Below are 15,107 nucleotides of genomic sequence, written 5' to 3'. Positions count from 1 at the left end.
CGTGATGCCAGAAGTTTCTAATTCCAAATGCCCTGTTTTAAATCAGTCTTTCACTCTCTCATGGTCTGACGGCCCAATTACATGCCAGCCATCCTCCAACCCAGTGTCCTGATGATTTGCCTGGGCATCCTTATTTAAGAACCAAAGATTTCTGTGCTTCGGAGGCTGAACTTTCAATGAAAATATCCACAGTCTCGCCTGTGGTTATCTCTAACCCTCTCCTCCCACATTCTATGCTTGAGATGTACTATACAGCAATGGAATGTCCTTGCCTTTGTGCAATCAGCACAGTCTTACTCAGGATGCCTTACAAATACGTATAAATAGATATTCTTACCCCTGACTCATTTTCTCATATTCCTAAGGATAATTCACTCTTCTGCCAAACTTCCTTCACATTCCCATCATACTCATTATGATTTCTATCATAGACATGCAATAAAAGAGAGAAAACAAAGCCTTATATAAACTATCTCTTGTTCCAAGACTGTAATCTCCTTCTTGGCAAGGACCAGATGTTACTTATCTCATGTTCTCTGAACTAACACATAAGCACACTCAAAACATATTAGTTGAAGAAATAAAAAGAACTAATGAAAAATCATTTGAGGCACTTTTAAGTTTCTATAAAATGATCATTTTCTAATCTTATTTAGTCATCCAATATCTTCTTGTTTAATCCATTAAATAGATTTAATCATTCATTTAACTCCTCCCTATGCTCTCACCAAATCATTTATCACTTATTTTTTCTTTCTTTTTTTTTATTGCAGTAGCATTGGATTACAACATTATATAGCCCTCAGATGTACATCACAATATACCTCAAACTCTGTGCAGATCACATCATGTTCACCACCCAAAAACTAATTATAATCCATCACGACACATGTGCCCAAAAAGATATGGAACGCTTCACGAATTTGTGTGTCATCCTTGCGCAGGGCCCAGGCTAATCTCTATATCGTTCCAATTTTAGTATACGGGCTGCCGAAGTGAGTACTATTTTTTCTTTCTAATACAAACTAATTAAAGATTTTTATCCTTTTTCTGGCACTGTCATTTGTTCCCTTTCTTTGATGTTTTTATTTTTATATAATTGTCCACTGTGAACAGTGACTTTTATATGTCTCAGCGACCATCACATAATATATTTAAAATGTCTCATTATATTACCATATTCCTTTATAAGGAAATAATAATACAACTATGTAAATAGGCTCTGATGTAACTTTTGAATGATAGAATTAGTCAGGAGAATCCGGAGGTCTCATCTCAGGGCCAGAGTCAAGATGCTATCAAAATACATGACAACTAGGAGAATAGCACATGAAACTGGAGAACCGACTTAGGAAATAGAGAGCATTCCATAATTATCTGTGAAATTAATGCCTTCATATATCCAGAACAAAGGTATAATAATGGAATTGTTTGGGAAGAATAACTGAATTAAAGTTAATATGCTAAGAATACATGAAATAACTATATTCTAAATCTAATATAAATCATGTAAATCACTAAAACCAGGAAAAGAAGTTTCATAAGATTTTCTTCAGTCAACTTAAAGAAATTTTAAATAAAGCTATGGGTTGACAGGTTCATATCAAATGAGAATGATGACAGAGCAGTTCAGAAGGAGCATGATCTGATAGCACAGTTTTCTGTGATAGAGGTAACATTTCCTAGGGAAGACATCAATCTAATACTTGCTCACAGGGAAAAATTAGATGGGCTTCTAATAGCAGAAGGAAACCTTGAGGAAACAATCACAAGTTTACGAAATTGAATTCCTTTCCCTAAGGGAAAGGAATGGAAATGTCAGCAAGATTAAGAAAATCAACTTTAGGAAGCTAATTGTATCAAGCTTGAAAACTAGTACAATGAGTCTTTGGACTTCTCTTAGAAAGTGGAGTTCAGAGAAGTTGGCTATCAAAAAGAACAGAGTTCTGCCCACTCAAAAGAAATTATACCAGGATCTTTGAAAGCCAAGAAGGGAAACAAGCCAGTATGACTAAACCCAGCACTTTGGTTGAAGTTGAAGGGCAGAAGAGAAGGACATGTATAGTTAAATTTAGAAAGAACATTACAAAAGGGAAAAGTAGGGCAAATGAAATACCTAATAATCAGATATAAAATATCTGCTTTAGAGAGAATTCTCTTTTTTCAGAGAGGGATAAAAATCACAACTAAGGTGATATAACTATTTTCTTCATTTATTCATTCCACAGATACTTGTTGAGCGCCTACTAGGCATAAAGTATTGTTTTACGCTTAGACATTCCCCTTGAACAAAACAAATAACATCCTTCCCTTGTGGACTTACATTCTTAAAATATTATACATATCTCATAAAAATTCATGAAAACATCATCCAATATATTTCTTGATGTTGTATTCGATTCAATCCTCTACACTTTTTACACGTGTTTTTGTAATGATGATTCATGCTAATCTGAAACCATAACCCTAGAGGCAAAATCCTTTGTAAACTCTATTCACTCAAGTAAAAAGAACTAATACATTTTAGAACAACTTTCAAAAATAGAGGTTGAAATGCAAACTTTTTGTTGTTATTATTGCTATTGATTCACTTAACCAAATAATCATGATATAATGGACACTACATTTTCCCTTCACAATAGCCACTCCTCCTTTCTTTCCAGGAGAATCCTGATTTTTTGGGGGGTAACCATTACCCCCACCCCAACACACACATAAGTACCCCACTCCCATCAAGATATCTTGATGAGGTAAATCCTGCTTCCTCCAGGAAGAGAATGATGGTCCAAGGAAAAATCCCATTCTCCTTGAGAGTGATTGGTTTAGGAATGGACTTGTGACCCAATTCTGGTTTCTGAGTCATTTACTCATAGAGGCCCCGAATCGTTCTTCAATATTTAAGTGAAGCTATTGACAATGACACATTTGTCGTAATTTTAAAAGAAAAGTAAATACATAAAAGAGAAAAGAAAACTCTACTTTAATCTCATCCCTGAAACTATAGCAGGGCATATTTTAAAAACCTTGTTCTGACGAGTCTTTTGATGTTTCTCTTTTCTCATCTATTATTCAGTTAAATTTTAAAAAATTGCAGCTACATGAGAAGGTCACGATTGCTCAGTGGAACTGCTTTCCTAGATGATTTAAAATTGATTGATGTTCTATTTGACAGTCCTTTCCTAACTGATTTTACTCATACTTCCCAAATAGTTCCCAGGAGATCTATGACACAAACCCCCGGCCTCTCAAGTTTCAGACTTACACCTTCAACTCTTTCTCTGAGTGCAAAAGACACGTCTCGCTCATACGGCAAACCTAAAATGTCTCAAACTGAGCCTAGTGTCTTCTTTCCCTCAGTCTGCCCCACTGCCTTTGTTTTCCACCATAGTTTACACAGCATCATTATCCTCTAGGGTAACCAACCAGAAACCACTCCCTCATCTTCCTCCCTCTCATCTATTCATGAAAACAAATTGGCTCTATGACCTATTATTTCTAAGTCTAAATTATCTCTCAAGTTAATCCACTCATTTCCCTTTCTGTAGCCAATGGCTTATTCAGGAACTCATCCACTCTCTCCTCGATTTCACAGTAGGGATCTAGCCAGTCTCTCCCACTCCTCTCTCTTCCTCGTGCTACCATCACATTATTTTCTTACCAGGTGTGTGTGTGTGTGTGTGTGTGTGTGTGTGTGTACATACCAAAAGCTTGGCAGAACAAGGTCATCCATGATCTGATCCATACAACTTTTCACAGACTTGACTCCTGTTTTATTCTCCTTTGTGAAGCCTGTATTACAGTCAACCCAGGACATTCATCATTTCCAGAACATGCTTTTCTCCTTTGCCTTGTTCACAGTGCTCTCTCTAGGATGCCATTTCCTTAGGCCTCTAGATGTTGAAATACTATCCATTCCCAAAATTCCAGCCCAAACTTTCCCTCCACTTAGAAATGTTTTTGATTTCTGAGGAGAATTCTTCTCTTCCTCCTCAGTGTTACTATCAGGTTTTGTTTGGGTTCTACCGGGCACTTATCTACCTTCTCTGCAACTTATATTGAATATATATTCACATGAATAATTAATGTATTGTTGTTAGGTAAAAAGTCAACTTATTTCTGGAAATATAATGTTCAAGTGTTAGCTAATAATACTTGCCCCATATACGACATTACTATAATAGTAATTTTAATTTGCTAGTACATTTTATTAAGATTACCAATAAATCAAAAACAGTATGGAAACTAAGAGGCAAAAATATTAACAGGGTAGAAAACACAAGGAAAAGACCATTTTAAAGAGCTAAGGAGTTAACGGGATCTAAATTGGACTCCTTCTTTTGGGTCTGTAAATTGACTGGACTACTAGAAAATATTTTCCACATATTTATACCTTCCCTTCCCACTACCCTAGCATGCACCTGAATCTGAGAATCTGGTAGCCTTATTTAGGTTTAGCCCTTTCCATTCCCAGGACCAAGATCCCCTTTTTGATAGTTGTGACCCTCTGAATATTTGACATGACTTAAAAGAAGACATAGGAAGACCTGACTCAAGAATCTTGAAGGAAATATTTATTGATCTCAGATGGTATCTGTCATACCACAGGACTTATCATATACTTACTTGGTTGTACATCTCTCTCCCCCTCCTTTAGTCAACAGGAATGAAATCTCCATGACCAGAAGGACTTTGTCTAGCTATTGATAACAGTATCCCCAGCACCTAGGACAGTGCAGGTTCCATGATAAGTCCTATGACTAAGTATTTCTTGACTTATTCATATGAATTACAATGTCCCAATCCAAGCATGATTTGGAGAGAGTGATTTTTTACAGATATCTTATAAATCCTGTTTGCTTGCTACTAACAAAAATCTATATTCACCTCACATCATCTCCCTTATAGCTAGATGTGGCTAAATGACGGAATTCTGGCCAATGGAAGTCAGGTACATCATTTTGGGGATGAAGTTTATAAAAGGAGGAAGACATCCTCCAAGCTCACTTTCCTCTCTTGCTCATTTGGAGCAGGCAAGGGTGGAGGTTCTTAGCCCTTAGGGGCTTGTGGACAGGATTCAGGGGTTCATAAACTTGGATGTGAACAGATTATATTTTTAAATGAGCCTTTAACTGAAAGGTAGCATTTCTTTCACTTATGATGGCAATCAACAAATCCCAGGAGCATTAATAGCACTTAAGACTTGCTCACCAGTCCAAATCACAGATATTTCATATCACATTTCTGCTACTGCAGATATCTCAAAATATTGTTTACCCTCATTGCTACTTCAAAATTATGGTGGTTATTTGAGCTGTGTTGCTAGATCTAGTTATTTAATGCCAATTAAAAAGTACATATATTTATTGCATCAAATTCATTTTATACACATTTTTATAAACATGTTAATAAAATTGCTTTCCTTTATAATCCCATACATTTGTGTATTTAAAAATATTCTACTTACAAAAAGGTCTTTAGGAGTTTTTTTATGCAGTTTTTTTGGGGGGTTTTTTCGGTGAGGAAGATTGACCCTAAGCTAACATCTATCACCAGTCTTCCTCTTTTTCCTTGAGGAAGATTGTCACTGAGCTAACATCTATGTCAATCGTCCTCTATTTTTTGTTTGTGGGACACCATCACAGCATGGTTTGATGAGTGGTGTGTAGGTCTGCACCCAGGATTGGAACCCGCGAACCCTGGCCTGCCAATGTGGAGCTCGAGAACTTAACCACTAGGCCACCAGGCCGGCCCCAGGTTCCTTAGGGTTTAGCAGAGTAAAAGATGGGCCCATGGCATAAAAGCAAAAAGAATGAAGAACCCAGGAGTCAGCTCTGATGGCCTGCCTGGTGGTTAAAGTTTGGCACTCTCATTGCTTTGGTGGCCAGGGTTCATTTCCCAGTTGCAGAACCACACCACCCACCTGTCAGTTGCCATGCTGTGGTGGTGGCTCACATGGAAGAGCTAGAAGGACTTACAACTGGGATATACAACCATGCACTGGAGCTTTGGGAAGAGAAAAAAAAGAAGAAGATTGGCAGCAGATGTTAGCTCAGGGCAAATCCTTCCTGCACAAACAAAAGAAAATGAAGAACCCTGCCTCTGGATTGGCAGTCATGAGATGAAAGAAGTGTGGGCCCCCGAATTATCACAAGAGGAGAGCTTCTAGCTGAAAAGCAGCCCCTTCCTTGAACTATGAAGGGTATGAGAAATACATTAATATTGTTTTTGATCCTTTATCTATTTTGGGGTGTATTTGTTAACACAGACTAACCTACCAAAAATAATACTAGAACATTTTCTTCAGCCTTCAATCTCTATGTAAGAAAATACTATAAACAGGAAAAAAATCAGAAAATAACAAACATGTTTCAGCGTGTTATACGGAGTAAACAGAAAAGGGAAAATACTCACGTAAATATTCTAGCTCTTCAAGGCTCTTTGACTTGGGTTTAATTTATTACAATTCCATTTGTGTAATAAGCTTTCTTATAATTAATGACAATTTCCTTAATATCAGGTCTCTGAAACCTTTGCTTGTTAATTCTCATTCATAGTTAGAATGAAGAATTTATTTTTGTTATAAGAGTGAAAGAATGGTTCTCTCCACTTCAATCACAGTTATGATTGAAACAGCTCTGCCACTTGGTGACATGCATCCAAGTTTCAGTTTTAGTACTTTTTGCTGATATTACAACTGCAAAAATAATGGAATAATGTCCATAATGTCAAAATTGTATATCCTTTCACATCCTTTTCTTCTGCATTGCTAAGCCAGCTAACGCATTTTTAGTCCTCATTTTGTATTGAATGTTTTAAATTGGCCACAGTTTCCAAAAGAACAGATGTGATTTACTTTGGACAAGACTTAAACATATAAATTTCACTTGAGTTTAGAGGCCACTAAAGTCATGGAAGAAGCATCTCATGACTTGTAAACACAACCCATTCTGGGCGAGTGACCAGTTAAGGTGATAAGGGCAAGAGAAATATCTGAGAGCACTTAAGGTGAACTGTTCTTGACCAAACTGTAAACTAAATTCATGATTATTTCACATTGTTATAAAATTGCTTTTTTGTATAAAACAGCAAAATTTGATTTGTTATCATACTCTCTCCTTCTGCAGCCTCCTCTGTAGGCGTCACCCTGTGTGTTTGCACAAAGTCCAAAAGGCAATCACATTCCAATCATTTCTTTTGGCTTTGTGTGTTGTTCTTCATTCTCCACCCATCTGCCAAGGCTGCTTTACCCTACAAGATTCAGACTTTTACAATTTGAAAATTATAAGGCTTTTTAGAAACGAGCTTCTTAATAATTTTAATATCAAAACAGGTTTCCTTGTGTGGGGTTATGTGAAACTATTTGAAACTAAATGTATTGCATGTATATGCATGTGTGTGTGTACGCACTTTTTTTAAAGGAACAATTTTATACCCGGGCAATCTATTTTCTAATATTTTTATAAAGTTCCCCAAATTGTCTATTCAGGCAAAAAAATAATTGTCTCTACCTAAGACTCTATCAAATTATATCACAGTTCACTTTCTTCAAAAATAATGGAGATACTGGGGCTGGCCCCGTGGCCGAGTGGTTAAGTTCGCGCGCTCCGCTGCAGGCGGCCCAGTGTTTCGTTGGTTCGAATCCTGGGCGCGGACATGGCACTGCTCATCAGACCACGCTGAGGCAGCGTCCCACATGCCACAACTAGAAGGACCCACAACGAAGAATACACAACTATGTACCGGGGGGCTTTGGGGAGAGAAAGGAAAAAATAAAATCTTTAAAAAAAAAAAAAATAATAATGGAGATACATATTTTAGATTTTTGATTGGAAATTATTTTTTTTTACTTTTTAGCTGCACTGGGCTAAGTTCACTGTATTAATTGGAAAGTTTTTATTGTGAGAAAAATTACTCATAAATGGATTACTTACTCAAATAATTCAACAGTAAAGTCACATACAGGAATAAATATTTTAAAGACCTTAAGCCTATCAATTTGTTAGTATTTCTAAATCCAATAGCACACTCATTAATGCAAGGGTGTGACCCACGATAATGGGAATTTTATCATGGGGACAATCATCTATGTTGTGGAGAGCTGTTTTCTCAAGATAAAAATGTGTATGTTCCAGTCAAGTTAGTCTTCCAATGTGGGTGACATTTGTTTTGGTGGAAGATATTCTTGATTCTGAGTTTGTCCTGACACAGAACAAGATATATGTGGGACAGTGTTGAAGAGGAGCTTAATTACCACAAGCATACGATGACTCACAAACTGATTTATCTCTAATGGTCTTGCGGCATGGAGCCCAAGAGTGAGGCTTCATTGAAATAGCTGTAATTGCCATTCTTTTGTGTCATTAAAGCATGAATAAAGGTCTGATGTGCCAATTAAATGAAAAATAGAACATAGTAGGGTCATTTCTAAGACTAAAATCTTATCTAATTAGCATGAGGAAAATTTGAACTGAAACACTGAAGGATTTCTTAGTATTTTTAGAACTAGAAGAATACTGTGAGCTTCTCATTTAGAATTATTTGGCAGTCATAGCTCTTGTTACATATTTCTAAAACCTTCTTTGTAAAGAATCTGGTTAGTCCACAGATTCACATGAATGCTGCGTACATTCTGAGAAAGAATGAAAAATTGTTCATTATAATTTGAAAATTTCTGAAGTAGGGTTTGTCCTTGCCCACTCATACCTTCCCTTCAATTCATTGCCAGAAATACTAGCAAACACTTCAACAACTTTAGAACTCATTACTTCAGTATGGCACCAAATGGCAGGAATTTGAATGTGAATAAAAGATAAGGGCAATCTAAGGTGTTGTATTTAGGTCCAGTCTACCATGTTAAAAACATTAGTTCTAATGTATTTGAGTAATTTATATATATAAATAAATATATCTAAATAAAGCTAAATTTATCTCACATAAAGCTATTGCATGACGTGAAAATGACTGAGAAGTTTGTTCCGTGGATTTTGGAAAAACATGTTAAAGTCTTTGATTAATGATCATTGAGTTTTTAATTTCTCTTATGTTTTCATCAGCATAACTTTTTTTCACCATAAAATTTTTTTCTATTTGGATCTTTGAACCTTACATATTGTTTTATCTGATATTAATATTGCTCAACCTACAGTGGTTTGACAAATATTTGCCTTGTCTATTGCTTTCCATCCTTTTATTTTCAATATTTTTATTGTATTTGTCTCCATTGTTTCTTTGCATTCATCTGGTGATTTGGAAATTATATATCCTATTTCAATTCTTCCTATTTCCTTCTGCCCAAATAAGGCAAGAATTTTATCATGCTTTCATTTGCCTCCTATTTCGCTTCACTCTTACAAACACCCATGTCCAGATCATCGCTTTTTTAGTTCCAGTTTAATTAGTCAGTGTTATACATCAACATTTAGTTGGTGCTAAATATATGTTGTATTTGTTTCTTTGCATACCATTTTCCTTTGTATTCCAAGTCTTTTTCATTCTTGATTTTTTGTTGTTGTTGTTTACTTTGTTTTGTTTTGCTCTAGAAGTGTTTTCAGGGTGGCCCCTCTGTGATTCCTCCCCTCATACTCTATCCTTTAATTCTGAACTTGGAATGTCCAGGAGGCATTCCTATATCTAATACTAGTCAACATTCTTGTGACTTAAAAAAAAAATTTAACTAAACCCGATGTCAAAACACAGGAGGATGCCTTAAAATCAGCTAGATAGATTCAAATGCATATCAGAATTTTCATAATCATTAGAAGAATTTCTCAAAAGCAAGTTGGGTTTGTGAGTTCAAAGCAAGAATACTGGGCTAAAAAGACAGAAAATATCATTTTGGTGTTCCACCTCTTAATTAGTTCGGTGATGTTAAGAAAATTGCTAGATTTTTATCAATCTAAATTTCCTCATTTGAAAAATGAGTGATTTTCAACTTAATATCCTCTAATGTTTTTCATAAATCTAAGTTAGAAGGCAGTATGTTTGGATGAGGTGCTACATTGCATTAAAACATTACCTCGATGTCTATGACCGGCCCTGCTCTGATTTAATATTTCTATGATTTTATAGCTTAAATTCTGAAAAGCACAAAATAAAGAATAAAAAAGACATTGTGGTATTTAATATATTTACATAATATGGATATACGATAAGTAGTCCAAAAATTTATGAATACTATGTCTTCCAAGAAATATTTTATTATCTATAAACACATCATAAAGGTCAATTGAAGAATATATTAAATGTCTATTATTTTACATATATTAAAATGTCAGGCTTTAACTAAAAATGGAGCAAAAGTAAATCCTAACTATTTCATAAACTAACAGCAAAAAATAAGTGCATTGCAAGTCTTTCACTGTTAAGCTGAATTTGCAATACGCACTTCTTTTTCACTTCACCATGGCAAAAGGCATTGTGTTCAATGAAAAAAAGAAAAAACAGACAGAAAAAAACTTTATTTACCAGAGAATCCTTGTTGATCTGCAGATAGTGCTGAAGTAAAATCACTCATCATCAGGATTAGTTCCAACAGCATCTGCAGAAGCCAGAGAATGATGTGACAGCTCTTTAGAAAACATCCGTCACTGTCATCTGCTTCCTCTTGTTGTGTCTTTCCTTTTCAAATATTTCCTTCAACCTGTACCTCTGGAGGATCTCCTGTTCTGTAGTAAATTCTCTTTGTTTCATAAAATCTGTGTAATTTTTACAACTCTCTCAATTGTCATTAAAATAGACAACATTCTGTCTGGGTTACACAATTTGGACCACTGAGTGAACGCTTACCATTCATTTTTAGCCATTTTGTTAATGGTTAATGCGACTACCACAAGCCTTTCAGTTTATTGCAAATACGTAGTACATCATATGACTTACAAATCAAAATGACATACAAAGGATCTTGTTCCTACCCCTTTCCACACCCACCTTGTTCCTCATTTATTCTTCTGTCTCCCATGGCAAACATTCCAGTTTTGAATTTTCAAATTAATTCTTCAACTATTACATGCCATGACTAATTTTAATGGTGATTTTTTGAAGACATTTTTAAAAGCAATATTTGGATACTTTCAATCTTTAGAAGCCTGAAAATGAACTTCTATTGTCATTTATTTGTAGGTTGAAATAAAATAAAATAACTTATTTTGACTCTCAAATGTTATAAATGTCAAACATATGGTTGGTTTTCCTTATAATCTAGAGTAAAAATAGAAATGTACCAATGGAAACTAAAAATATCAGCATAAAACATTTGTCACAATTGGCCAGGCTCTTTTAAAAGAAGATGGCACTATTTGGATCCATTTACACTGATTTGCTTGCATTGGCTTCAGAAGAATAAAGATAAAAGAATGTGTGGGTAAGAGTCAACTGTAAGGAAATCTAACCAGTTCAGAAGTGTTTGTTATTTGGAAGAAAAGTTTCAGGGGCAGAAATACAGTGACCACAAGTATGTGAGCTTATTAAAAACGAGAATAAAGGGGAAGGTACAGTATCAGTCAAGTCATAGGTCTGACTGCTAAGATGTACTGCTTGCTGTAACTTAGAACTACAGGGAGAAAATGGTTCGGGATGAACTATCCATTCTCCTTACTCTATTTGAAGCAGTACAACGCCAGAAATATTTCAAAGCGAAGTCATAATGCAGAGAGTCGAAGTTGTGTCTCATCTAAACCAAACAGAATCAATTACCACATGTGCTTTAAAATACACTTAGTCACTTAACTTGGGTCTTTGGAAGCAGGTAAATTCAGAGCGAACATTTAAGTTCTTCAACTTAATCTTCAGCCTTTCCTTTGTGTCTCTGTACAGTTAATAATACAAATCTTCCTCATAAATCAGAGCATAATTTTCTTCAAGGTCTGTAATAGCAGGTCTCCAAATAGCAGGTACAGAATCAACTCTGTGGTGTTGACAGCCTTAATTGAATATGCTCAACATTAGATTAAAAAATTAAAAGTATAATTCCCTTCACCTTGCAGGGATGTTTTAAATTTAATTATATAAACCAAAGGAGGGAAAACAATCAGCCTCACCACACGTTAGGAATGGTTTTCATCATTGCCCATCATTCATTAGGAATCATGTCATATGATTTATTACCTAAACGCTTAGAAACTTTTCTTTTTTGCCAAAGTTCATTACAAAATAGACTATATAAAAGATGGTAAGATTTCTCTCCTTGCTGTGGAATTTAGTTTAGAAAATAATTTAAATTAAAAAGAAGAAGAAGAAGAAATTTATTTTACATCACACTATTGTGGAAGGAGAAAGTCAACACGAAAGGAGAAAATATCCCCACCCTCGGTGTCATCCATGGATGGGGTTCAACACTCTTCAGCGCTTTGTGCTTCCCCACAGAGCCAGGTCCCTAATTTCATTTGGGATGTGCTTGCCTCTCGAGACAGAAAACAAGATTTTCCTTTTTCACTGTTTATTTTTAATGTTTTTAAAATTCTATAAAAGTAATCAATGGATGTATTTTTAAAAGATATTAAAGTGCTTGTAATGAAATCCAGCAATCTTTTACCCTTCATGTCCTTACTTTATAGTCTTTATCCTCAAGGGCAATTGCCTTTAACAAAGATTTGGTTAAAAAAAAATTGATGAACTCATATTAGTATATTGAGTTTGTCTAAGAGGGAGTGTCCAGAAAATTGTTGGATGTACAGATCTGAAGTTTAGGAGAGAAATCTTGGACAGACATACTGCTTTGGGAATTCTCACTATATAGGTGGCATTTGAAGCTACGAAAATAACATCTCAGAGGTTGCGTTTTCAAATACGTGTAGGAGAGCCCTTTGCAAAAGTATGATATAAATTTAGAGTATTCTTAGAGAATAAATAGGCTGAAGTGTGGTAATAGTAAGCTTAGCAGCGACAAACCTTGCCAGATTATTGTACATCTTGAATGCAAGGAGCTAGAGGCAACAAGAACAGAGAGATGATGCAAAAAACATAGCTCGAAAAAAAGCAGCAGCAGAGGGACGGAGGAGGAGAAACCAGAACTCAGTCTTAGGATTTTTAAGGCCAGATCCAGACTCCACGTCCTGCAATAGTTCAGAAGATGGAAAGAGGAATTTTGGGGTAATGATTCTTTACAGAGCTTTCCTGAATGCTCCACAGAATTTTCCATGGATGTGGACGTAACTAAAATAGAAAATTTTTCCATGAAAAATTGGGCAGCAAGTAAAATTTGTCTTTGCTTCTTTCATCCATAATGCCTTTTATTGTTATATTCTGGTTTCCTGGAATTCTCTGCTTCAATTCTCTACTCAGTTTTACCCCTTTGGACCATATTCCCTCCCCTAGAAGTCTTATGGTCACTTTCATCAAAACTCACCTGAAATTCCACTGCTACCCAGGAAAGATTAACTGCTATGAGAATTATCTTTCTGCCAAAAACATTTATAAAATTGGACAAAATATAAAAGACAACCAATTTCACACATTGGACAACAGGTAATGCACAACTGTGATCTCTGAGATTAGGAAAATAAGTCAGGTAAATCCTAAAATTTCCCCAATTTACACTCAGGGGAGCTTTGTGAATCACAGTGCGTCAAGGGGGAATTCAAACAGGGCCTCACAATCTAGCTGAGTTGAAGACACAGATTAGAGCTAAGGGAGGAAGTTGGCTAAATTTTGTGGGGTAGAATATCCCAAAAAAGAGGGGGTTATACACTTATACAGGTATGCACACACACAGAGTTTTGGAGGTCTGCAAAAGTATCTTCTTGAGTCTTTGATTGAATAGAAATCTAGAATGTATGCAATAAAATTTCATGAAGCCAAGGAAAACACCCACCAGAAAATGTTAAGTTGGAAATTCTGTGGAGCTGACCTATGGCTGGAAAGAATTTGCGTTCCCACCAGCCAGAGTTGATAAACTTCATGATGCATGCAGCGCTGGACACAGTCCTCAGAAAAGTCAGGCCTATGCAGTAAAGTCTGTTTAAAACTTCAATAAAAAAGCAAAAAAGCATACCTTGAAAGGATCAAAATTATTCTAGGTAACTTAACTCCATGCCAGAAAAAAGTTCAAAACTATTTAAAGAAAAAAAATCACCACTCAGAACCACACAATACATAATTTCTCACCTCTAATAAAAAATAACCAGCATGCAAAAGAGCAGGACTCTATGAACCATAACCAGGAAAAAAAAACAACAGAAACAGACCCAGATATGACAAAAATTAATGGAATGATAAGATAAAAATGCTTTAAGCATTTAGTATAAACTTTATAAATAGATTCAAGGACGTTAAGAAAACATGATGAGATAGGAAATGGAAGATATAAAAATGAACAGAACTTTAGAACTTCTAGAGATTAAAAATACAATATCTGAATACAAAATATATTGGAAGCATTAATTGCAGATTAGAAATTGCAAAAGAAAACATCAGTGGACTTGAAGGCATATAAGTAGAAACGATCCAAAATAAAGCATAAAGAGAGAAAAAAAGAAAATAAAGTTTAGTTCATGAGGAACCTGTCAGATAATATTAAGTTGTCTTACACAAATCAAATTGGAATCAGTGTCGGTGGGGAGGGGTGAGATCTGAAGAAAGAATAATCAAAATATTTCAAATTAAAAAATGGTCACATTCAAAAAGAGCATCTAAGCTGAATAAATACAAACAAAACCACATCGTGGCATATTATAATCAAATTACTGAAAACCAGTGATTAAAAAATAAAGAGAAGCCAGAGAAATGGCTCACACGCAAAGAATCACATACAAAGAGAGAACTTTTTCAAGTGAGAGAAAGGTTCTGTATCTTGATTACAGTGATGATTACACACTTAATGCATTTTTCAAATCTCATCAAACCATATAGTAAAGTGAGTGAAACAATCTCATACAAAGCTTTCTTCAATAAAACTATTTTAAAAATTCTGCAGATCTATGTTGTATTCTTTATATCCTTGACGCATTATAACTGCATTAAGGACTAATAAAAGATAAACTTCTTTTCTAGAGCACTTTTACTTCAAAACAAAATTTTGGAGTGAAGGCTATAACCTCCAAGACAGAAGTTGAGAGCTGTGATGAAAGTATTTGGGAACAGGGTAGATTTTCTCGCACTTATCAAATCTCACC

At 35.3% G+C, this 15,107-nt stretch overlaps 1 protein-coding gene and 1 non-coding gene across 21 annotated transcripts in view; both read right to left on the bottom strand.

Annotated features, from left to right (window-relative positions):
- The window catches only part of LOC139079894 (uncharacterized), a 613,636-nt gene that overhangs the window by 39,188 nt on the left and 559,341 nt on the right, over positions 1–15,107 (bottom strand). For 5 of the 20 annotated variants that reach the window (XR_011533895.1, XR_011533908.1, XR_011533911.1 and 2 more), the window contains one exon: positions 10,465–10,537. The exons of the other annotated variants lie outside the window; for them this stretch is intronic. Coding sequence is in view for 2 of the 5 variants with exons in the window: in XM_070597550.1 (XP_070453651.1) it covers positions 10,465–10,537 (73 nt within the window). In the remaining 3 variants the exon portion in view is untranslated. The remainder of the gene's footprint in view (positions 1–10,464; positions 10,538–15,107) is intronic. 20 annotated transcript variants of the gene reach the window in all.
- LOC139079984 (U6 spliceosomal RNA) lies at positions 900–1,003 on the bottom strand. Its single transcript, XR_011534080.1, has one exon. It is a non-coding gene; the product is annotated as a U6 spliceosomal RNA (small nuclear RNA).

This window comes from Equus przewalskii, chromosome 27 (genome assembly GCF_037783145.1).
Source record: "Equus przewalskii isolate Varuska chromosome 27, EquPr2, whole genome shotgun sequence".
In the NCBI taxonomy this organism is placed as follows: Eukaryota; Metazoa; Chordata; class Mammalia; order Perissodactyla; family Equidae; genus Equus; species Equus przewalskii.
The sequence above is the reverse complement of the archived record's forward strand: the minus strand, read 5'-3'. Positions and strand labels throughout refer to the sequence as shown.